Source organism: Podarcis pityusensis (genome assembly GCF_964106645.2).
Source record: "Podarcis pityusensis genome assembly, chromosome: 8".
In the NCBI taxonomy this organism is placed as follows: Eukaryota; Metazoa; Chordata; class Lepidosauria; order Squamata; family Lacertidae; genus Podarcis; species Podarcis pityusensis.
Window position 1 is genome coordinate 71,957,545 of NC_138033.1, and position 24,597 is coordinate 71,982,141.

At 45.8% G+C, this 24,597-nt stretch overlaps 1 protein-coding gene and 1 long non-coding RNA gene across 5 annotated transcripts in view; one reads left to right on the top strand and one right to left on the bottom strand.

Annotated features, from left to right (window-relative positions):
- The first annotated feature begins 13,131 nt into the window (after positions 1-13,131).
- Positions 13,132-17,758, top strand: LOC308482858. Its single transcript, XR_013989467.1, has 2 exons — positions 13,132-13,345; positions 17,647-17,758. It is a non-coding gene; the product is annotated as an uncharacterized lncRNA (long non-coding RNA).
- The window catches only part of SCNN1D (sodium channel epithelial 1 subunit delta), a 70,422-nt gene continuing 59,889 nt past the window's right edge, over positions 14,065-24,597 (bottom strand). For all 4 annotated transcript variants that reach the window (XM_081016125.1, XM_081016126.1, XM_081016127.1 and 1 more), the window contains exons 6-13: positions 23,354-23,517; positions 22,064-22,162; positions 21,347-21,464; positions 20,544-20,634; positions 19,667-19,724; positions 18,950-19,005; positions 18,128-18,209; positions 14,065-16,658 (exon numbers count right to left, since the gene is read on the bottom strand). In XM_081016125.1, the coding sequence (XP_080872251.1) occupies positions 16,263-16,658; positions 18,128-18,209; positions 18,950-19,005; positions 19,667-19,724; positions 20,544-20,634; positions 21,347-21,464; positions 22,064-22,162; positions 23,354-23,517 (1,064 nt within the window). In that variant the 3' untranslated portion in view covers positions 14,065-16,262. The remainder of the gene's footprint in view (positions 16,659-18,127; positions 18,210-18,949; positions 19,006-19,666; positions 19,725-20,543; positions 20,635-21,346; positions 21,465-22,063; positions 22,163-23,353; positions 23,518-24,597) is intronic.

Sequence of the window (24,597 nt, forward strand, 5' to 3'; positions counted from 1 at the left end):
AAAAAGGGCTCTGTGCAATCGCTTGGGTGTCTGTGTCAGTTTATATAAGCAAGACCAACTAGATATTTTGGGACAAATGATGTCCCCATCACCTCCGCCCCCAGTCCTGGCTCATAATAATTATACTCAAGGACCAGAGCAAAACAAGGTTAGGGACCATAATTATCTAAGAAGTGGGATTAACAACATCAGGATATATATATAAGCGGTGGCAGTCTGAGGCTACATCCATACTATACATTTAAATCGCTATGATACCCCTTTAAGCACCCATAGCTTCCCACAAAGAATCATGGCACCTACAGCTTGTTAAGAGCGCTGAGAGCTGTTAAGAGACACCTCTTGCTATGCCCCTGGCAGAGCTAATATTTCCAGAGTTTTTGTGTGTGAAGATAGATTGGTTGTTAAACCACTCTGGAAACTGTGCATAAGAACACCAGAAGAGCCATACTGGATCAAGCCAAAGGCCCATCTAAAATTTATTTATACATTAATCACATTTATATCTCACCTTTCCCCCCACCCCCAAGGACCTCAAGGCTCTCCCCTTCCTCATTTAAATTCTACAACAACCCTGCAAGGTAGGTTAGGCTGGGAGGGACAGTGACAGGCCAAAGGCCACCCAGTGGAGAGCTTCAAGGCCGAGTGGAGGATTTGAACCCTGGTCTCCCAGGCCATAGTCTGACACTCTAACCACGGCACCACACCAGCTTTTGGTCCAGTATTCTATTCTCACAGCGATAGCACCATGTTGCACTTACAGAAATAAATAAATGATGGATGCATGGCCCAGTACATCACAAGTACAATACAGTGGTACCTCCGGTTAAGTACTTAATTTGTTCTGGAGGGCCGTACTGTTCTTAACCTGAAGCACCACTTTAGCTAATGGGGCCTCCTGCTGCTGCCGTGCTGCCAAAGCATGATTTCTGTTCCCATCCTGAAGCAAAGTTCTTAACCTGAAGCACTATTTCTGGGCTAGCAGAGTCTGTAACCTGAAGCATATGTAACCTGAAGCATATGTAACCTGAGGTACCACAGTACAGTCATACCTCGAGTTGAATGCGCTTCGGGTTGAGCGCATTCGAGTTGCGCTCCGCGGCAACCTGGAAGTAATGGAGCACGTTACTTCTGGGTTTCGCCGCTCGCGCATGCGCAGACGCTCAAAATGATGTCACGCGCATGCGTGTTAGTGGCAAAACGCGACCCGCGCACGCACAGATGCGCCGTTGTGTCTTGCGTTTCGTTCGGGATGCGAACGGGGCTCCGGAACAGATCCCGTTCGCATCCCGAGGTACCACTGTATTCCTTCGTCGCTGACATGTGGCAGAATACATCCTCAAGATACCCCAGTCTCAAGCAGCCCTGAGCCCAGTTTAAAGATGAAGTATCATGAGAGGTTTTGACGTTGCCCATCGATAGGACCTGGGCAACAGATTGAACAAGTACACAGAAGAAATGATCCATAATGAATTGGAAAAAAATGTTTAAAAGTACCTTCCCCCCAAAAACCCAGAGTCCTTTTTGTTGGGGATAATTCAGACGGAAATTCTCAGGTGTCAAAAAAGGCTATTTATGTATGCCACTGCTGCGACCCATGTTTTGTTAGTCCAAAAATAGAAAATGAGCGAGGTCCCAACTAAAGAAGAATGGCAACTTAAGCTGACGGAATATGCACAGCTTGCAGACTTAACATATAGAATAAGAGAACAAGAAGAACATACGTTTAGAGAAGATTGGAAAACGTTTATTGAACATATGGGGGGGAATTGTGTACGCTTGAAAACACTGGCAGCATTAAGATAAATTCAACAGTGTAAATAAGTTTTGATGAATGTAAAAATGGAATACTGAATGGTTTAGTTTACCTATAATATGCAGGGATTTATGGTATGCAAAATGAACCATGGAAAGAGAAGAAGGGAAGTCATTGATGTTGTAAGGATGTTTAAATGAGCATTCAAAATTATAAAACAGAAAATCTAATAAAAATTATATATAATGAGCAAGTTAATTTCAGGTTCTGAATACCGCATGGAAAAGGGTAAGTTGATAATAGGTTGCCTTCCTTTTCTATTTCAATCCACTGATGATGGCCGGGGTAAACAAATGAGGAGGCCATTGTGTATTTATCAGCTGAGATCATTGCTTTGTTTGTGGAAACATCTCTGAAAAGATGGCAGTTTTGGAAATGGGAAGGAAGCATTTAGCTGGAAGGAGGAATCTGAATCCTGTAGAAAAGGAGAACCGGGAGGTGCAGGGAGTCAGCAATGTATCCCAGTGGTAAATTAGGAACTCGAGAGGAGCTTTGCTGCCTCAGGCTGATGGTTCATCCATGGAGTTCCTGCTTCTGGGCTTCCCATTGAAACATCTGGTTTGGCCACTCTGAGAACAGGATGCTAGACTAGTTGGGCCAATGGCCTGATCCTGCGGTAGCCAGGCTCTCCTTATGTGATGCTTGGGACCTGTTTTAGGGAGAAAGGAAAGACATCTGTCCACAAGTCTGCAATTTTTCTATTGGGCGAACCATATATATTTAGAACCGTGAAGGTGGCACATTGTTCTTCCTGTAGGAACTGATGGGGGGGGGGTTGTGTGGAATGCTTAAGTAAGAACAGTATGCCAGGTCAAGGAGATTTGTGATTTCAAGTTCGTTTTAGGCTTTTTAGTCATTTAGCTTGCATATCAGTTTATTCAGATTTTTGTAACATTTATTTAAATGTTTCCATATATACAGTGTTTGTGTGTGTGTGTGTGTGTGTGTGAGAGAGAGAGAGAGAGATGTTGTTATCTTATGTGCAGGGGAAATTCATCATTTTAAGTTTATGTCGCAAACAGTTTTATTTGGGTCTGAGTTAACTTCCATTGATGCAATCCTTTGTTAATTGCCTACAATTAAACTTTTGTTTTGTGATGGTCTGATGACCAGATACAAATAAACCCAATCTGATGTCATCTCTTCCACCCTGTAATAAGTGGCTGCACTTTATCTTTCCCCTATTCCACTGATGCAATTTTTTTTTTGGTGTGTGTGTGTGTGCTAATTTTAGCAACTGCGGTCACAGAGGTCACAGAAGTCGAGGTCAAACGCCAGAGGAGCAGTCACAGAGTCAGAGGAGAAGATGTTGCAATGTTGTGGACGATGCTCAGGAGCTAGAGCAATGGGGTTGCAACACACACACACACACACACACACACACACACACACACACACACACAGGTTCTACATCACTGTTATGTCGGCCAGCTGTTTCAAAGACTTAGCAATGCTACAGGAAAATATTAGCCAACGTTATTTATTTCTTCACAGCACCCCCACCCCTTTTCATTAGAAAACCTCTCAGAGAGGCTTTGCGAAAATCCCTTTCCTAACCTTTGCCCTCAGGTGCACAATTTCAAAAAGTCATGACGCATGAGGAAAGAAGGAAGAGGAGGGAAGAGGGAAAAGGAAAGTTCTTAAAGTTACAGCCAATGTCAGTAGCGATTCTGGTGGCTTTGTCCTTGATAAAGAGGACATCCTTTTCGCTCCCTCTTTATGCTAACTTCCTCTTTCTTTCTTTCCTTCCTTCCTTCCTTCCTTCCTTCCTTCCTTCCTTCTTTCTTGCTTTCTTGCTTTCTCTCTCTCTCTCTCTCTCCAACCCTCTTTATCCAGATTCCCCACTATGTGCCAACCACATGCAAATAAGGCAAGGGCTGCCTGAAATCAAGCTGAGGGCCATATGTAGGCTTAGAGCTGCAGCTTCTAGCCTGGGTACATCTGTCCCCAACTTCTCAGGGTTTAGCTTCACAGGGTCAAGTGGAAGGGAATACCAACAACTCATGTTTGCGACATTTCCGGAAGGTGTCCTTCGAACCCTTCCAAAAGGCAAACGAGGAACAGCGATTCGGTCTGTTCCGGAAAACTGGGCCTGTCTCTGGTTCACAGGCGTTGGGTGGTTGTTGTTTTCTGATGCTGCTGTTGCCTCATTGATTGTCTTCCCAAGAAGTGCTTTCGACTCTGCTGTGTCATGATGTACGTGCAAGATCCAGTTTGGGCTCGCTCGATGGTGATTTATGCAGGCTCGAAATTGGTCATGTGTTTAAGCCAAAATGCAGGATGGGCTGATGGGGATCGGCCGGGGATCCTAACCGTAGCTCCACCAACAACACCTAGCCCTTCAGAAATCTGGTTGCTTCCCAAATGCCCAACTCCTTCCTGGTTCTATAACATTCCTGAACTCTGCTGAGCAGATGGGTCAAGGGTAGGGAATGGAGGAGAAGTTTGATTTGGTTGGGGCTATGCTCAGTGGTAGAACTTTCTTGCACACACAAGGTCCCAGGTGCGATCCCTGTCATCTCCAGGTTGAACGAGAGAGACCTCCTGCAAGTCAGTGACCAATTGGTCTTGGCCAATTGGTCTTGACTCCCAGTATAAGGCAGCTGCTTATATTCCTATGTCTTTAGCGATTGCCCATAACTCAGTGGCCAGAGAATCTGGTTTGTATTGTTATAGATCGGGGGGGGGGGGGGAATCCCCCTGAACCCTAGAAATTAATAAATACCAGGGTTTTGATTAATTGGGATATGGATTAAAGTGCAGACCGGTGCCAGATGGGGAATTCTGGGAATTCCTGGGCTGGGTTATGCAAACCAGCCTGGCTGGCTGAGTGAAGAGCAAGCCTGTTAACATGAGAAAACGTGTTGATGGGCCATTGGGCAGGGAGACTGAAATATACTCGGAGTCGAGAGTGGATTTCATGCTCTTTATTCAGCTCATGGTGGTGAGGAGGAATGGAAGTTCCCCCAGAATGTCTGCTTTATATACATTATTTACACAATGGGCCCCACGTGATTGGCTAATTCCAGGATTCTCCTGTAGGCCAATCAGGTTGCGGATTCACTTCCACCTGGAGATGGATTGGGTGGCTCCTGTGGACCAATCAGACTGCTGCATTTTGGATCCTATTCAACTCAGTACATAACAGAGATGTTACCAAGGTGTATGTTTGAGGGGATAGGAAAAGGGTTTATTGGAAGAAGAAGGAAGAGGAAGAGCTGAGATCCATCTTGGGCAGGCAGGGAGAAGGGTGCCTGCGCTGGTGCCTTTTGAAATGACCATGCCGTAAAATCTGGACTCACTCCATGCAGACCAAAGGTGTAAAAAGGTGAAGAAACCATATTTCTTAAAGCACGGCAGTCTCCGCCAAATCTTCCGTTGTCCAAAGGGACACAGACCCTGTGGGCTCTTGCCACCACTTGGCAGAGGGAGGGGCAGGCACCAGAATTTTATAACAGTATGCAGGCCCTGGGTTCAGTCCCCAGGCAGGGCTGAAAGAGTCTCCTGTGTGATACCTTGGAGAGCTGCTGCCAGTCAGTGTAGACAATACTGAAGTAGGTGGAACAAAGGTCTGACTTGGTGTAAAATAGTTTCCTACCACCCTTGTCCCTTAACCATAGGTAAAGGTAAGGGGACCCCTGACAGTTAGGTCCAGTCGCGAACGACTCTGGGGTTGCGACGCTCATCTCACTTTACTGGTTGAGGGAGCCGGTGTACAGCTTCTGGGTCATGTGGCCAGCATGACTAAGCCACTTCTGCCGAACCAGAGCAGCGCATGGAAACACCGTTTAACTTCCCACCAGAGCGGTACCTATTTATCTACTTGCACTTTGATGTGCTTTCGAACTCACCCCGTCACGGGGATTCGAACCGCCGACCTTCTGATCGGCAAGCCCTAGGCTCTGTGGTTTAGACCACAGCGCCACCTGCATCCCACCCTTAACCATAGCCCAGTGGTAAACCAGCTTCCTGTGTTCCTATATAAGGCAACTGATTCCGTTGGCGTTGTCTAGCCACTCTACAAGATTTCTCGTAAGTTCCTATACAGCTCAGGGCGACAGGCCTTCCCTTTTGACCTGCAGCTGCTCCCTTTTGCCAATCCCTTTTCAATTTCTCCACCACCCTTCCCCAAGTATTGGCAAGGCAGCTCATCGTCAGCTCGTCCCAAACCTGCTCTTCCCGGCTCCTGCAAGACTCGGCGGTTCTGCAACGCTAGAAACTCATGGAACGCTTTGCTGACTCCTCTTGCAGCCAGCTCATATCTACGGGTGCCTTTGGCTCCCTAACGGGGACAGTAAATTACAGCCTTGCACAATGTGTGGTTGTGCAACCCTTTGGGAAAAAATAAATAAAAGAACAAGGTGACCCATATTTAGCTTCTCTTGTGGCCTAATCCAGAGATCTTTGAAAGCTGAACCTCCGCAGAAACAGGTGCATGAAAGGGGTAAGCCAATTGGTCCATTGCAGTCTCTGTCCATTTCTCCTTTTTCCACAATTTTTAACTTCACTACGCCACATTGCCACATCAGTTCTCAATCACGACTCAGAAAGAGTTTGCTGTTAGCATAGCTAGGGGAAGGGCAGGTTTCAGTTTTTCATTTTTTCCCCAAATTTAAGTATAGTTCTCCAGATGTCCACGTCAGCTTGTGATGTTTCCTCCCAGTCTTCATGAAAATTAATCAGGTTACCTCCTTAATACGCACATTTTTGTAATGCAATTTCCCCTAAAATGCAGATTTTTTTTTGCCAAGCGATTCCCCTTATTATAATGCATCTGAGTGCATTATTTTCACTAATGTTGTATGTGCGTTTATAATGGAGAAATTACCACAGTATATGCATTGTTGTATGCATTACTCTGCTGGACACAGAGAAGTGCAAATTTCAAAGGACCATTGGGGTGTATGGGGTCTGACGGATTGAGCAGATGAGACTAATGGTCAAAAAGGCGGTTTCTGCATGTGCTGGAGAGGAAAGTGAGGGGCAGATGGGGCTTGTCAACCTGGGAAGGGAGCCCATCTAGGAGGAGGAAAACTCTCATCCTGAACCTCTGCTGCCTTGCAGGATATCTTTGGTAGAAGAAAAGGCTAAGGAGGAAACCCTACACAAATCTGGAGTGGAGTCCCTAAGCTGGTTGGTGTCTTGCATGCCTTCTTCCAGCAGCTCCTGCAGCCAAGCTGGTACCAAATGTATTGCTCTGCTTTCCTTTGGACCACAACAGCAAGACGGAGAGGGTGGCCTTGTCATCTGGGCAGCCCAGGACCTCCACACACACTGCCCAGGCTTGTGTCCTAGGAAGGTCAGCTTGGTGCTGCAAACTTTGACTTTGCCCACCGAGGCTCACTCCACTGTCTCTCGAGACAGATGGATAAGAAAAGCATCAGCAGCAGTGTTTGTCTGTGCACTGCTTTGGGAAGAAAGAATTGATAGCTCAGGGTGATGGGTCTTCTCTTTGGAGCGGCAGCTCCTTTTTTTTCAAATCCAGTTTCAACCTCTCCACCACCTGCCTTTCCAAAGCTCTGTCAACGCAGCTCATTGTTGGCTTGGACCAAACCAGCTCTTCTAGGCTCCAACGAGACCGGATGCTTCTGTAGCGTTTGAACTCAGGCAGTATGAGGTTCTAAAGACAAACTGAATCACATTTCTTCCTCTAGCCTTAGGTGGTATCCAACAATAGTGATATTCAGAGTAAAGGTAAAGGGACCCCTGACCATTAGGTCCAGTCGTGACCGACTCTGGGGTTGCAGCACTCATCTCACTTTACTGGCCGAGGGAGCCGGCATACAGCTTCCGGGTCATGTGGCCAGCATGACTAACCGCTTCTGGCAAACTAGAGCCGTGCACGGAAATGCCATTTACCTTCCCGCAGGAGCGGTACCTATTTATCTACTTGCACTTGATGTGCTTTCGAACTGCTAGGTTGGCAGGAGCTGGGACCAAGCAACGGGAACTCACCCTGTTGTGGGGATTCGAACCACTGACCTTCTGATCGGCAAGTCCTAGGCTCTGTGGTTTAACCCACAGCACCACCCGCGTCCCTTCAATATTCAGAGTAGACCCACTGAAATGACTAACTTGGTTCCAATGCATCTCCTCTGAGTAGGAAGTTGAATGCAGCCTTAGAATGCTACAATGCAGCTCCCATCAATTCTGATTCCATTGGCCATGATGGCTGAGGATGATGGGAAATGGAGTCCAACAACATCTGGAAGGCCATAGGTTTCCTATTCATGATGTAGACAATGCTCAATTAGGTGGACACATAGTCTGGCCTGTCATTGGATTCTACTCAATATTGATCAGGATTCCAATGCATAGTTAGCAGAGCAACAACTTAAACACGTTGCAGAATTCCCCAAAAATAGACCAGAGGCAATTAATATTTCATCCAGCAGAGCTTTACTGCTACTGAAGGCAAATGAGCATAATGGTCACAAATCCAATACATTCAAGATTGGCACTGTCCATAACAAATCCAGTTGCAGCAGACTTAACTTAAACTTACAATAACTTATAATAAATCTAAATCTTAACAGTATATACAGAACACCACATCAGAAGGAAGAGCTATAGGAAGAGAAAGTGGAACCCCAGGCTCCTTCTGGCCTGACTACTATAGTCAGCATGACCTTGACAGAAAGAGGTCAGAGAACCAGTTTAAGCCAGCTGAACTCAGCTTCTCTGAAGGAACAACCCAAACATCATGAACCTTCTGTTTCTTTCTTTCACACAGAGAAGCTTCCAGAAGCTTCCAGAACCCTCTTGAATTAAGTAGAATAGGAAAGATCTCTACACATCAGATCAATATTTTCTGTACTAAGAAATGCAAACTAACATGGCCTGGTCCCATATGGACTGAGGTGGTGAGAAATGTCTCTTTAACTCTCTACCCCCTATGTTAATCACATGCAAAAGAAGAGTCTTGGTGGATGAGGTCAAAAAGCCCATATTCATTTCAATGGGTCTACTCTAACTTAGTTGACACAGCCCTAAGAAATGTTCTCCTGGCATGAGGGATGGGGGTGGGTTTGGTTTTCCCACTTTTTCTACTTGATTTGTGCTTCCCATAACAATATGCAAACTGAAACAGTGCCCTAAAGGTAAAGGTACCCCTGACCGTTACGTCCAGTCGCGGACAACTCTGGGGTTGCAGCGCTCATCTCGGTTTATTGGCCAAGGGAGCCGGCGTACAGCTTCCGGGTCATGTGGCCAGTATGACTAAGCCGCTTCTGGCGAACCAGAGCAGCACACGGAAACACCGTTTACCTTCCTGCCGGAGTGGTACCTATTTATCTACTTGCACTTTGACGTGCTTTCAAACTGCTAGGTTGGCAGGAGCAGGGACCGAGCAACGGGAGCTCACCCCGTTGCGGGGATTTGAACTGCCAACATTTTGGCAAACATTTTGCAGTTCTCCAACCAATGTACAAAAGAGTGTTACTGAGATGCATGTGTTAGTGAAAATAACATGCAAATGTGTGTTATCCTCAGAAAAAAATGCATGCAGAAATTTGTGTGCCTGGCAAAATTACGGGTATGTACAAAAACATGTGTATGAGTTGAAATCCTTACTAGAATCCTAACTGATTTTCAAGATTATTATTATTTAAAAAAATAAATAAATCACAAACTGATGCATGAAGGAGAACTGAATTGAAGGTTGACTGAAGGAGAAATGGAGAGAAACCAAAACTGACAGGATGACAGGAACTGGGGCAGTGAACATCAGTTGCTGTGGTTTCCCATTGGTGTCTGACATATTCTGATGTATTTTGCTAGTTTATGATCAAAGTAGTAGTATTTGGTTACCTTGCTTTTTTAGAGGAAGGGGGGATCTGAAGCTTTTGTAACCACCCCAGTAACATCGAGAGCAAGCCTTGAGTGGCAAGAATTCCACTCCTACCCAGTGATGTGAAAGAAATTTTGCTTAGCATACACTCCCAGGAATGCTGCGTCACCTTCCTGAATGGATAAATAAAACAAGCTCAGTTGATTCCCGCCAATAGAGGGCAGTAGAGGCCATCTGGAGCCTGTCTTCATGTAGGCTGTAGCTATTGACATACCAGTTTACGATTTGCTCCTATGGAGCTGCCTTAGGCTGAGTCAGGCTACTCGTCTCTCTTGCCCAGCATTGCTTATCCTCTGAGGTTATTCCCAAAGCTGCAATCCTTGCACCCACCTCATTTCAGCCAGAGAAAGCAAGGATTGGATCTTGCCAAGCGTGTGCTCTGTCACTGAGTTATGGCTAATCTCCACCAACACACCCATGAGCTGGGGGCAATTCCTCCATGCTCAAACCACAGGCGAGTCACATGACTTGTCAGCCTGGCTGGGTGAGCTGATTTTGATCAGCATGGCTGTGCTGAATTTCTTCCCACTTGGGTGGGGCTGAGCCCTCATCCACACTATCTTCCCTATATACATAAAAATGTAAGGTGGTCATCACGCAGCCCCCATTGGAGGATTTGTAGTGCCTCATCTGAATGCCTCCACTTGAGGAGAGTCCATCCCTTCCCAAGGCAGACTGTTCTACTGTCAAAACAGCCTGTACTGTTAGGAAGTGTGTCTCCTGAGTTTGAGCCTGATTCTGCTTCCGTCTCATGGAGGAGAAGGCTACCACTGCTTACCAGCTGAGTGCTGATGTGCTCAGCTCCTGCTTGAAGGTTTTCCAGTGGTTGGCCACTGTGACAACAGGGTGCTGGACTAGACAGGCCATTGGCCTGATCCAGTAGCCAGACTTATTCTGTTCTTAAATCTAAGCAACAGCATAGGTGTTGGTAAGCCCTTCTAGCCTGGGTTTCACTGACAATTACCTGGAATTAGCAGCTGTCAGCAGTGTCTGATGACCAATTAAGTCCAATTCACTGTTATCTGAAGTATGGGATGAATGCAATGCAGTTAATCAGTTAATCTCCTAACTCATCGCCACCCATTTATAATATCATTTATTCACCACCCACTTCCATCTGACAGATGTCCCACCTACTTACTAGTCTTTCCCTGTGACTTTCAGCTTCCCTTTCCAGTTAACATAACAACCAAGAAGTTTCCTTCCCTCCTCCAAACACAACCACTCAACCTTGGCTCAAGCTGGTATTTTGAGCTTTGAGTGAGGGGAACCTGCGGAACCTAAGAAGTGCTCTGCTGGGTCTGGCCAATGGCCTGTCTAGTCCAGCATCCGGTTCTGACAGTAGCCAATCAGATGCCTCCAGGAAACTGGTGGCCAGGTGTCAGGTGGCAGAGGAAGCAACTCCCATGGCCGGTTCCCAGGGACATATAAGACAAGGAAAAGTTCTTACCATCTGCTTTTTATTCAATATTTACAGAATGCAGCCTGTTGGAATAATGACATTGTCCCGAGTGAAAACTGCCCTCTGCCTTTGAGCTCTTTGCTCTCCTACTTTCAAGGCTCGCCGGGTTCTGGGAGAGAAGGGGGTGGGTCTGGAATGATTTCTAAAGACACTGTGTCCATCAGCTGTCACCCCCTGGTGAGTCCTCCTCCTCCTCCTCCTCTCCCATTATTTCCCAGCTTTCCACCTCATCCGCCTCTGAGCTGAGACCTCCCTCAATCCCCTGTTGTAGTTCTGAACTGTCTTCTTCTTCTCTGGAAGGGTCACGCTTGGGGAGGGAGTCTCCACCATTCCTCCTCTGCCCAGTCCCTGACAGCAGGGCATGAAGGCAACAGGCCTCCCTCTCTATTACTCACAAGAACACAAGAAGGCCCATCTAGTCCAGCTCAATGTTCTCTCATGCGTCTGGGAAGCCACAACTCTCTTTAGTGTCCTTCCCATGTGCCTTCTCCAGAGTGACCCTAGGAGCCGATCCTCAGTGGCTGACTCACCTGATTGGTTCCAACCAGCAGAAAGGTGAGAAGGCCTCTTCTCAGTTGATAGAAAGCTCCCCTTTCCTGCTGATTGGTTGGCTTTAGGAAACTGGAAACAGGGACCAGGCCACAGAAATCACAATGGGTCCTCAGCCCCTAGACTACTGCACCTCTGCCTTCCATTCTCAATGGGCACCAGCCACCTACTAGATACCTCTGTACCTTCAGTGGTGAGAAGAAGCTGGGTTTCCACCATGACTGTTTAACCCACTGTGAGTCATCTGCTCACAGGATGACTGCCATTGCCATAACCTTGGCTGCATCAAGCCTGTCAATCGGCAGGTTGGGGGTATGTCATAATTTGGGGAAGCCCAATATCCTCCCCTTTCATTGAGGTGTTCCTTTGACAACATTCCTGCAGGCTTTCACACTTACTTATATAAGCCTGGTAATTGGAATGGCTTTGGTTTGTGGGGGTGGACAAGGGATGAGTGAATTCAGTCGCCTGTTAAATACTTGCTGCAATTTGTGCTGTTGTTTTTCAACCAACAGGCTAAGAACAACAACCACGAAATAACTCAGCAAGGATTTGCAGGGCTTGGCATCACTGGGGAGGACAGTGGCATGCTTCGTATTAGCCTTTTTTGATCCTGCTCTGGCTGACTTCTTGGCTGAGGGAGTTGCCTAAATTGGAAAGATGAGTAAGGCAGGCAACGCCCCATGGCAATGGAAGAAAACAACCATCCAGTTGAACGACATGGAAACCTGGGAAGCAGCCGTATTCCGAGTTAGACCATTGGTCCATCTAGCTCAGTATTGTGCACACTGACTGGCAGAATCTCTGCAGTGTTTCAGACAGGCTTCTGAAGATGCTGAGGGTTAAATTGAGGACCTTCCCCATGAATGGAGAACTTCAGCCCTCCAGATGTTGTTGAGCTACAACTCTTCTTACCCATGACCATGCTTCTTGGGGCTGATGGGAATGAGGAACATCTGGAGGGCCAAGGGTACCCCATGCCTAACCATCTTTGGACCACAACTCCCATAATCTCTAACCATGGACTAAGCTGTCTAAGGATAAAAGGAATTGTAGTTCAACTACAACCTACAGTTGAAGAACACTGGTCTACACTGACTGTGAGCCTCCAGGATTTCAGAGTGGTCCTGCTAGCTTTTTTACTGGGAATTTTAGAGATCCAATCTGAGATTTTAAGCATGCAAATCATGTGATTTCCAAGGCTTAGAATGAAGTTCCCTGAACTAGTTACTGTATAAAACAAACACACCTTAAATTAGACCCCAAAGTGGTTTTCATAATTCCCTGCTGAAGTAAATGTGAATTAAGTTTATTTTGGGGTAGAACTTAAAACAATTTCTAGTTCATATTCATCTCTCCCCACTACCACCCGCAATGCAGGAAGCCCAGAATATTTGCTTGCTCGCTTTTTTTAAAGGAAAAGCTTGGTATTTATAAAGAAAGTAAGAAAGCAAACGGTGAAGGCAATGTTCTATGGCTTCTTAGGCAGATACAATGGCATTGCTGCTGCTAAGGATACTTAGTCACTTAACCGCTTTTGCCAAGTAACTAAAAGGAAGGAATGTGAGGCATTTCCTGTGTTTTCTTTCTCCTTTCCAACAGGAGCATCTTGCCTCGAGAAGCACAAAAACAAAGTGACAGATGCCTTGGATGGCATAAATTCAGCCGGGTAAGGCTTTTCTTATATGGAAATACAATTATGGGGAAAACATCAGTGGATGACTTTCTGTCAGCCATCTTATTACTTATATGTGGGTCCAATTTTGGACCGTCTACTGAAGTGCAGCAGCTCATAATATTCTGAATTTTCTTCTTCTTCTTCTTTCATTTGGATGAATTTGGATGGAACCCGTTTGTTTTGTGAAAGAATGAACGTGAACTGGAGCCAGTGGCTTTTCGGACAGGGGGAAGTTGAACTAGTTGCTTTTAAATCTGAATGACCCAAGCACTGGTGATTTCCATTTGAGCAATAATTATATATCCAAGCCCATCATGGCTCTTCCAAGCTGTAGGGGCAGGTCCATTAAGGCAAAAGGGCCACTGCCCCATCAAAGTCTGGATTCCTCCAACTCCACCTGACTTATTTACATCCAGTCCACGGTGAGGCCCTGACTGTCACCTTCCTCCACCTGAGTCTCAGGTGTTGTCCCTTGTAGAACTCGGCAAGGAGGAGGATGGGGACAAAAGTACGACGAGTTGGTGCTGCCTGCTATTGGCTCTTACTCAGCCAATCGTTGGCTCCGGCTCCACCTACTTTTTGGGCTCCCGCCCCACTAGGGAATAATCAGCAGTGGGGACAAATTGCGCCATGCTCCTCTTAGTGCAATGAGCTTCATCTCGGTTTACCCCAAGAAATTTCGAACCCCAAATAAAAGATGCTAGTCAGTATGAAAAGACACCTGCAGCATTTTATTACAGAAAGATTACAAAACAACCAGTGCGGATTGCATAGTTTTGCTCTTTTTAACCTTCAAGAAGGCAAAGGGGTAGGGGGTGAGGACAAAATAGGAGCACAATAAATTATTAAGTTAAAGCCACAAAAAGAGGTCACTTTCCATAATTCTGCCCCCCTCTCCCTCTCATACGTGCACACACTCAAAATAAATTACAGTCAAATATTCTCCTTCAAAATGCATCTGCATCCAGCCATCATAGAATTCAACAGCAAGGCAGATGGATATACAGTACATATTTCATTCATAGAAAATAATAGATAGAGAGATATCTACAGGAGTCTATCCAACACTAGCCATACTACTGAGGTTAATGGACACGACTAATTTAGATTCATTAAATTCAATGGGTCTTCTCTGCACGGGGCTTAGTTGGACCCACAGTGATCCCAACAGTGTGGGGATAGATTCCAACTCCCCCTTGCTGAAACAATGCTACTTGGACTTATTCAGAGAGACATGTTTATCATTTGAGGACTAACACAGGCATAGCGGTGACCCCCAGCTCAGATTGCTCTGTGGGCGTGCAGTCTCAGAAAGGCTCAGGCAGGTAATTTGCCACTTGGCATGGCAAACTTCAAGTGATGAACAGGGATGACTGAACGACCCCTGAATGCATAAAGTGTGGTACAGCCCTGAGCTCTGGTGATCATCAATAAAGCTTTCTGGTACATGCAGACATCTATTTGCTATATAAAACTAAATATTTTATAGTTCAGGATTTCAGGATGTCCATTATGACAAAGCAATCTTCTGAATACAGTTGGAACATTTCTCTTTTTTTAAAATCAGGAAACCATTATGCAAAGGAGAAATCTGGCACATTTTGTGTAAAGCAAAAGTTCAATGTGCTTGCAAGTATATATCCGTTTACTTTAAAAAGAACAGCAGCCATTATGGACATGGTTGGATTTTGAGGTCTGAAGAGGGGCAATAGGTAAAGAAATCCATTTGAAAAGTTGATATTGGCTTCCAAATTTGCCAGTAAAATGTAATATTTAAAAGTGCCCTGTAACTAATTTCCTGAGTGAAGAACGGCCAATCAGAAGCTGTCGCACTGCCAGCCACTCAAAAGAGCTGACTTTGCATAGTGTTGTTCCTTTGCCACCCGAAGGGGGCGCTGTAACCTGAGTACAGGCAGTTGCTAGGCTAGACACTGGGGGTTCTTGGGCACCTATCCTGCTCCATGCAAGCTACTGTTTTTCTTCTTCTCGTTCGAGAACTCAGCTTATAAACCCTGAACTTCACATTTTAACAGAGGCAGCACGCAATCATAATTAAAAACACGTTCCTTGCCACGGATTTCAGAGCTCAAACAGGAAAGAACTACCTGTCAAACAGAAGAGGTACCGTGGGCATTACAATCAGCATGGTCAAGTATTCATTGCATCCCTCTGGGATGCCAGAGGCACTGTTAACACAGACGGAAGAGAACATAGCCTCATAAATGTTCGCTAGACACATTTTTTAATGTGTGGGCTGTTTAACATTTAACTCGGAGACACCTGTGAAATGTTGACAGTCCAGCCTCTTTGCCCAGGGATGCCCAGTTGAATCTGGTTCCCTCAGGAGAGCTTCAGCGGGAAGCTACGGTTGTGGCTTTTTATAGGGAACTGGATAACCGCCAGTCACTCTTTGGCTTTCCTCTTCCCTCAGATGAAAAAACGAAAATAAAAAAAATAGGCTTCTCTCATAAGGAGGCCACAGGTCAGTCATCTCTGAAAAGAATACCGCAGAACAAATAACATGAGGGGGGAAAAGGGGTCTTCAAGTCAATCAAGGAACCAGTCAGAATGTAATCGTCAGTGTTTGCCTGGGCGAGGCTTCGTTCGGACACCTCCCTCATTAACGGAACGCGTTGCAAATCTGATCCCAAGTCCCGGGGTGGAAAACCTCGCTTCCCTGGGCTCCATCTTGTTTGCCACAGAACTGTCCGAGGAGGTTCAGAAGAGAAAAGTCACAGGCTCAGTCTCCTGTTGGAGGCTGGGCCCCATCAGTCCAGCACTTCTGAGCCAGCATTTCTGGGTCAGCAGTCACAACTGTACTGGCCACAATTCCCCACAAAAGCAGCTCTTCTTCAAAGGTATGAAGGTAGGTTTGGAGTTCTTCAAGATCCATTCTCTTTGGACGCCATTAGCTGTTGAGGTGCATATCTACGCTATGCTCTTTCCGGCGCTTGAATCCATTCAGCACCACACTTGGGTAGAGCTCAGGCATCTGGTATGTGCTATATTTTGTGTCTTGGCATGGGGTGCCAGTGCCATCACTGGCGTAAGGTTTTGTCACATCCTGGGTGCTGGCCAGGCCTTCCTCCACATAGCGGTACTTCTCCAAAGTCAAGCTTATGCTCGGGATGTTGGGGGGTCGAGACACCTTATGCGTCCTCTTGGCCGTGAACTGACGGTAGAGGAAGATGAGAGACAAGATGGCGGCATCCACGAGGAACTCCAGCAGCTCCACCACTGACAGCACCGATGACCCAAACCAGAGACTCCAGTTGCTTCCCATGTTGGACATCATCTGGGATTCCTAGGGAAAACATAGATTAGACATCTGATTAGACCAGAGGCGGGGAGTCCTTTGCAGAGTGAGGGCCACATAGCCTTCTGGGGAGCCGCATGCCAGTGGTGGGAGGACCAGAGGCATAAATGGGTGTAGCAACAAACGTCAGTTTTACTCTTTGTACAAGTACAGTGGTACCTCGGGTTACATACGCTTCAGGTTACGTACGCTTCAGGTTACAGACTCCGCTAACCCAGAAATAGTACCTCGGGTTAAGAACATTGCTTCAGGATGAGAACAGAAATCGTGCAGCGGCAGCAGGAGGCCCCATTAGCCAAAGTGGTGCTTCAGGTTAAGAACTGTTTCAGGTTAAGTACGGACCTCCGGAACGAATTAAGTACTTAACCTGAGGTACCACTGTAGACTAGTTTCTACACACACCCCGGAACCTCTCTCAATCCTCCTTCCAGGAAAGCAAGAGACGGGATCAGAGTTCAAGGACACATTCCACCCAGGCCAAAGCACTTGGGGAGAGTGTAAAGTAGGGCTGGGGAAGGGAGTGGCCTGGGAAGAGTTCCTAGGGCCAGATGGAGAGGCCTGGGGGGCCACACTTGGCCCCTGGACTTTAGCTGCCCCAGCCCTATGTTAGACTCTATATGTTGCAGCCAACATTACCGTAATTTCCCACATGGAGTCAACCCATCAAAGTTTATGGATCTAACTTAGTCATGGCCATTAATTTTTGTGCATCTACTCTGAGTATGACTTAGATGGATAGAATGTGTTTCTCTTCCGCAAATATCTTCGTTTACCTGCCGAGTTGTCCTTTCTTTCTGTTCCTAGTTTTATTTCATTTGTAATTGCTGCTTGTCTTCCTTACGGATTTGTTTGCGGAAGGGCAACTTTATGTGGCCTCTGCTATCAGTTTCAAAGAACTTATAAAGGCTAAGAACATTATGTGTGTTTTTTCTCTCCTCCCTCCTAATCTCATTTCCCCTTCTGTTGTAATTTTTAGATTCTAAGACAGGGGAGTGGCGTCTAATTCCTGATCATTCTAAGGTGCTCCGGGAGAATTTGTTTAGCTGAAGAACAAGATGCAAATAGAAATGAATTCCTTTCTTTGGTAATAGTTGTTTCAAACTGCTGTTTAAGTTGGGTTGGATCCAAGTTGACAGCATAATTCTCTGCATGCTTGTTCACTAGCACAGTAATTGGGTTCAATGGGACTTACTTCCAGGTAAGCATGAATATTATGGCTGCCTATTGTTAGCTGCAGCTGCTTGCCATGGAAACCAGTGGTAATTAACTCATGAGGAAGGTGGTGATCCAAACCCCACTTACCTGGGAGTATGCCCCAATGAATTCAAGAGGACTTACTTCTGAGTAGATACTTGGTAGCAGTCACTTAGCTATACTCAGAGTAAACCCATTTCAAGTGAATGAACATGACTAACTGAAGTTAATGTGGGCCGAATAAACACACAACTTCAACTTACTGTATATTCAGGAGATTCATCCCAAGAATTGTAGTTTAGTCGCTCGTAGTAAATGTTCACCTTGGCAATATCTTTTCTGAAACTGAGGAAAGAGAGTGTCGAGATCAAGTTAGTCCAGTGTAAATTTGTCCGTCCCCCCCCAATACATTTTATTACAGTTTGAAAGAAAATACATGAAGGTTAATATCAAATACACAGGATCATTTTATCAAAGTTTTTTTTTAAAAAAAACATAATTAAATAAAAACAAACCAAAATGAAGAAAAGAAATAAGAAAAGGGGGAAGAAAAAAGCAAGAGGAGGAGGAGGAAAAAAGAGAACTTCAAATTCTCCATCTGTCAGCTATGTATAAACAATTACCCAAAACATCCACTCCAAGATAACTGTCCAGTGTAAATTTGATTGCGGGAACTTTTGACAAAATTGCGGAGAGACACTGCCAGTCAGTGTAGGCAGCACTGAGTTAGGTGGACCAAACAACCTCACTCTGTGTGTTCCTTTGCTCCAGATGGTTGAGGACCTTTTGTTAAAATGCAAACTGAACTGGTACAGTCAGAAGCAAGGACCAGTGAATGCCACAGTTCACCCTCCCCATCTAACTATGCACAGGACTACAGTTGGACTGAACAAAATAAATTTGGTATAATGCCATGTAAGTGGACTTTCCTTGAGGCTACAGCTCCTACTCTTCAAAATTTAGCACTTCACCATAGATGCCAGTTCTGAAGACAGTTGCCAAATAATCTTGCATTTATGGTGAAAGAGAAGGACTTGAAGGCAGCAGCAGCAGCACCCCCCAGTAGAAAATATAACGTGACTAACCTGTCGCCGGTGACATTGTATCTGTTCTGGGCTTCCAAAGCTTTGTGAATCCATGTCTAAAAAGGAAGACACAGGAACAGGGTTCAAAATCTGGAAGCAGACGCAGCAGATGGTTCAAGTGGCATTGTGCCAGGGATGGCATAGGGGAGCTGCCAGCTGTCCAAAATATCAGCCAGGCTTGCTCTTGGGTTCGTAACGGAAGCTTGCTTTGCAGTGGAGCTTAACATGCCATTGGGATAAAAATGACCACCTATGAAGGCCTTTGGGTCAAGCTGCTGTTAAAGGCAGGGAAGCACTGTGCAGTAGAGTAGTTGGCAAATTGTAATAATAAAAACCGATACATACAAGCAAGGCTGAAGTAATGCGACTATCAAGTTTTAAAAAATATATTGAACATTCAAAACTTTTTTGTTTGCACTTAGAAGTTTCATCAATATGCTTAATATATTTTCTTTGCTCTCATTTTTTAAAAAAAGGGAATTTGACATCACTATGGAGGACCTGTTGCACCCTATCAGATGTTTAAGGAGGCAGAAGAAACAGTTAAATTCTCCTCCTTTTAGGAACACACACCATAGGTGACTGGCTCCCTGATTGGTTGCATGTTCACTGCAGCAGGCTCCCTGATTGGTAAGTGACTATCATTAGCCAGCTTGGGAGAACATTGAAAATTTAGCATCCTCCTCCACTCTGAACTCCACATAGGTTATACTTTACCTTAGATTTGTTTGAGGGCCACTTTGCATATCCTGCTGAAAGTTTGTACCAAGTCTCTCTGCCAAGAAGACAAGAATGTAAAAAGGTTACGAGGAACCCTGCTGCATCAGAACAAAAGCTACAGTGAACATTTTATGGTCCCGTCTCCTTTTCTATACTTTGAGATGTGGCGGCCATTTTATGTCATGTCACACCCCCATGGCAGCCAGTTGGTGACTGGAACCCACAGTACGTTCTCAACATTCCCAAAGTGTCCACTAGCCTGAAAAGGCTGTAATGCCTGGATACCCGTATGCATCCTAGAGTGATCTACATGCAGGTCGCACTTACTGAACACAACGTGTTCCCTGGAAATTGTTCGTTAGGCGACCATTCAGCTAACAAGATGACGGTTTCCATTATTTCCTATGTGAACATTTCTGATCCATGATTTTCCTCCCCCCTCCCACCATGGTTTCTTCCTTAAATTGCTGCAGCCAACCAGCAAGGGAGAGACAAAGGAAAAACTGGTTTGTTCGAACTCTCCTGCTCTGCCCTGATTTATCCAATCTCTCTCCCCATTCCTTTTCTCCATGGTTTCTGCCTGAAAATGGTTGCCGCTGACCAGCAAAGCATAAACAAGTATGGAAGTGGGCAGACTCTGGCTGTTTAGATATCTGAATCAGCTGAGCATATAGCAAGGTTTGGGCAATTTTTTTTGTGTTTGGATAAGTGAATCTTCGCATAACAAGCAGACCAATAGTGGGACCTGCATGTATGGCTCAAAAAAGAATGAGGAGAGGAGGTAGTGGGCCAGTCAATGAAAAGGCACATATCTGGTCCATGCTAAGCTTGACCCTGCTACCATTCGAATGCGTCAAATGCCTTTGCTACTCACTTGCATGGTCTGTGGCATTTGTCAAAACAGGATTCAGTATGAGTGGCATCCTGATTGTACATGCGATTGTACAGGAGATAGAAGCAATGACCTACAGGAGGGGAAAAATAAGAGGAACAAGTTCAATAGGATACAGCTGCCACAGGCAAATAATTGAGGACAGCCCTGTTCTGCCATCATGAAGGGTCCTTGTCCAAACCAACCCCCAACATGGTCTGATCAACATTTCCAGTTTGCAGCTGAACTTAGTTTGAGTGGTACTTCCTGCTTCAAATTGAACCCACTTTCATCAGCACTTCCTGTTTCCAATTTAGCAGTTTGGCTGTCACTTCCTGTTTTCAGCTGAATACAGTTTGATCAGCACTTCCTTCTCCTAACTGAACATGCTTTGCTTGAATGATGTAGGGAGAATCCCAAGGACCAGACTGTGAAAGGCCACATCTAGACCCTGGGCCTGTAATTCCCTACCCCTGAGTCGGCTCATACAAAGTATTCACATTATGTGTCCTCTTTGGTGTTCTCTCTCTCTCTGTCTGTCTTGTTGTATAAGCATCCACTCTAGTTCAGTATGCCAGGAGGTAGCCAACATAGTGCCCCCCCAATTTTGTTGGAACTCCCATCAGCCCCAGCCAATGTGGCCAATGTACAAGAATGATGGGAGCTGGAGTCTAGCAACGTTTGCAGGCACCACATTGGCTGTCATGGGGGAACAGCTGGCCAGGCTACATATAGACTCTTTGCCATTGGCCAGATCAAGTCATTCTGAACACATTTAACCACGTGTGTGTGTGGCTTCTCCTTACCCCAATTACGATGCTTGTTATAGTTGCAGTACTCCGTTCCTGGAGGCAGTGGGTAGTAATAGTACCCACAACCACAGTCTTCAATCATTTTCCTCTGGAAACATGAATGCAAGCAAGCCTGTGGGGCAGTGAAATGGGGTGGGGAGACAGAACAAAACAGAAAGTGCTGTAAGTTAAATTTCTCTGGTGCCTCAAGCCTTTTGCTTCAGATCCACTAGTGGGGTAGATAGGTGTTAATTTAATGGGAAGGGCTATCCCAATTGATTCTGCCACCCACGGTGAAGGAGAAGAGCCAAACCCACCATTGCAAAGCAATTCCCCCCAACAGAATGCATGCTTGCTTGGCATTTGCAACAACACATGCGTGCTTATGGAAACTTTGCCTCTGTACACACATCTTTGCACACATTACTTGGCTGGAGAATTGCACTGCACAATTTGGAATGGGGCAAATTCTGAAGGATGCTTGCTTTTTCAGCTTACCTCGTCAGTTCAAAAACTGCAAAAAAAACTAGGTAGGTTTGCCTTAAGATCGAAACCAGAATCAAATTTCTCCCCTCTCTTCTTTAGCCTGAATTTCACACCCTGGTTTGAATTAACTAGGCAGATCTTTGGTTGTTCTAATTATTTGAGTGATCCAACACATGAGAAGGGGCAGGATCTTAAGAAGGCAGAAACGAATAAAGTGGGAAAACAAAGGCTCTGTTTCAGCTGTACCTGCTGCGTGTATGTGCTGTTGTATATGAGCTTGACAGCTACATCATCGCCGTCCTTTGTACATGTGCCATAATTTCCGCCTAAGCGAGTTACCTCGTCCTGCGTAGTTGGAGGGAGGAAACAGCATATCACTTGGAGTTTAGCATACAGGCCAGAATCAATTCAACATAAAGAAGCTAAACCTGGAAGAATCTCTCCCCTCTCCACCACTAAAGCAACATCAGCCCCACAGGAGGCCCTTGCAATTGCCTGTCGCCAGTTATTGAAAGTCAACTGTCTGGTGGTGGCTGGTGCCCAGCAGGTTTGGTGGGGTGGAACTCGGAGAGCCCAAACATTTTGACATTCCCCCAAATTGGGATTGCAACAAAAAACCCATTTGGAATGCCAGTTCAAAACATCAGGGATGGGGAGGAGAGGACCTTTTTTCAGAGTGACAGTTGCATTCATTCTGGGCAAACTTCTGGGGGCGGGGACAAAGCTAATAGGGGGCGTGGCATGGGATGTAAGGTTTACTTTCGCTAGTTTATATACACATTTACACAAACCCCACTCTATGCGCCATCCAGGCAGGTAAGAGACACTACCAGAGTTCAAGGGTGCATTTAGCCAGGTAAAAGCAGGGATGTGAATCAGGGTGAGGGGTGTGTGGCCTGGGAAGAGAGTGCCAAGGGCCAGATCAGAAGGAATTTGGCTCCCGGGCCTGAGGTTCCCAACCGCTGATTAAAACACTTTTACCCTGCTCTGCCTCCAGCCAGAAAGCCTCCCAGACACCCCGCCACCCCACATTTCTTAGTACAAAAGTATTGATCTGATGTGTAGAGATCTTCCCTGTTCTGCTTAGGTCAAGAGTGTTCTGGAAGGTTTCTTTCTATGTGAAAGAAACAGGCAGAAGGTTCTTGTTTGGGTTATTCCTTCTGAGAAGCTGAGTACAGCTGGTTGAAACTGGTTCTGTTATCCTTTCTGTCAAGGTCATGCTGACTCTATCTCTTTGTTCTGGTGTGGCGTTCTGTACGGTTAGTGTTATGGTTCAGCCTTATTATAAGTTCTTGTTAAGTTTAAGTTAAGTCTGCTGCAACTGGATTTCTTATGGACAGTGCCAATTCTGAATGTATTGGATTTGTGACCATTATGCTCATTTGCCTTCCGGAGCAGTAAAGCTCTGTTGGATGAAGTACAATTGCCTCTGGTCTATTTTGGGGAACTCTGCAACGTGTTTAGGTTTTTTCCTCCTCCACACACAACACATGCCAAGGTTTTTCCTGTTGCCCATTCAGACCCCCCGGTGCTCACCTGTGTGATCCCAATGGTGGTTTGAATCCCCGGCCGAATATCAAACCCCTCGTGCTCTAAGAACGCGGTCTGGTTGTGGCTGTGGATCATCACCCTCACGCCCGCCTTGGTGGACAGCAGCGGGATGTGGTCCTTTTGCTCCACTTTGAGGATAAGGGAGAGACCTGGCACCAAACAAACACAAGAAGGTAAGAAGGACCTGCTGGATGGGGCCAATGGCCCTCCGAGGAAAAAGCAGAGGGATTCGTCGTCAAAGCACAGCTCCGTCCAAGCAGGAAGTGACATCAGTCAGTTGCTAAACAGGAAATGGCATCAGCGTGTGGCCAAAGCTCTTTTTATTGCACATGCCCCTCAAGGATTGCTCTGATGGTGGGAGGGGGCCGAACCCTGTTCAAAATTTCCACCTACATAGTTGGCCTCTGAGGTAACAATGAGCAGCTGTGGAAGCAACGGCTGCCCACACGAGAGAGCAATCGCTTCTGTGTTGCTCACTATGATGTCAGAGACACCCTCATGGGCACAAGACCTCACATATATCATCATCGCTAATGTGTAGGAATGACTCAGGGCCAGCCCAAGACATTTTGCCGTCTGAGGCAAAGGATAAGATGATGCACTCCATATGCAGAAGACCGCTGGGCTAGCAGTTGAAGTTTACATTGGTGATGACAGGGAAGCTTTCCCCAACACACCTGAAGGCAGTTACATAAGAAGCTGCCTTATACAGAGTCAGACCTTTGATCTAGCTAGCTAGCTCAATATTGTCTATTAGCTTAAGAGCTCCAGAGACCATTTATTTCAGTGCGCATTTAAATTGCTGGTGTTTTCTCGCCCTGCCCTTTAGATCACACATTTGAATTGTTTTACAGTTGGTATTGTGTATTGTTTTAAAGTACTAAAATCCTCGATTTATGATAGCTCAGTTGCCTTCGTATATTCAGCTTATCCTACAGGGTGATCCACAGTTAAACTATGGAAATCGTTGAAAGAGTGATAGGCACCAACTTGGATGGTATCAAAAGATTGGAGAGATTCGTAGAGGAAAAGACTATCAACAGTTATTAGCCACGATGGCTATGCTCTGCCTCCACAGTTAGATGGGCCACTGGCCTGATCCAGAAGGCTCTTAGTATGTTATAGGGTGACCCCACCTTCTCCTCATTCTGCCCCCCTGAGCTGCCATTCTGGGCCTAGATCCATTGGGTGTACCTTGCCCTGGCAGCAAAAATCAAACTAGGCCCTGT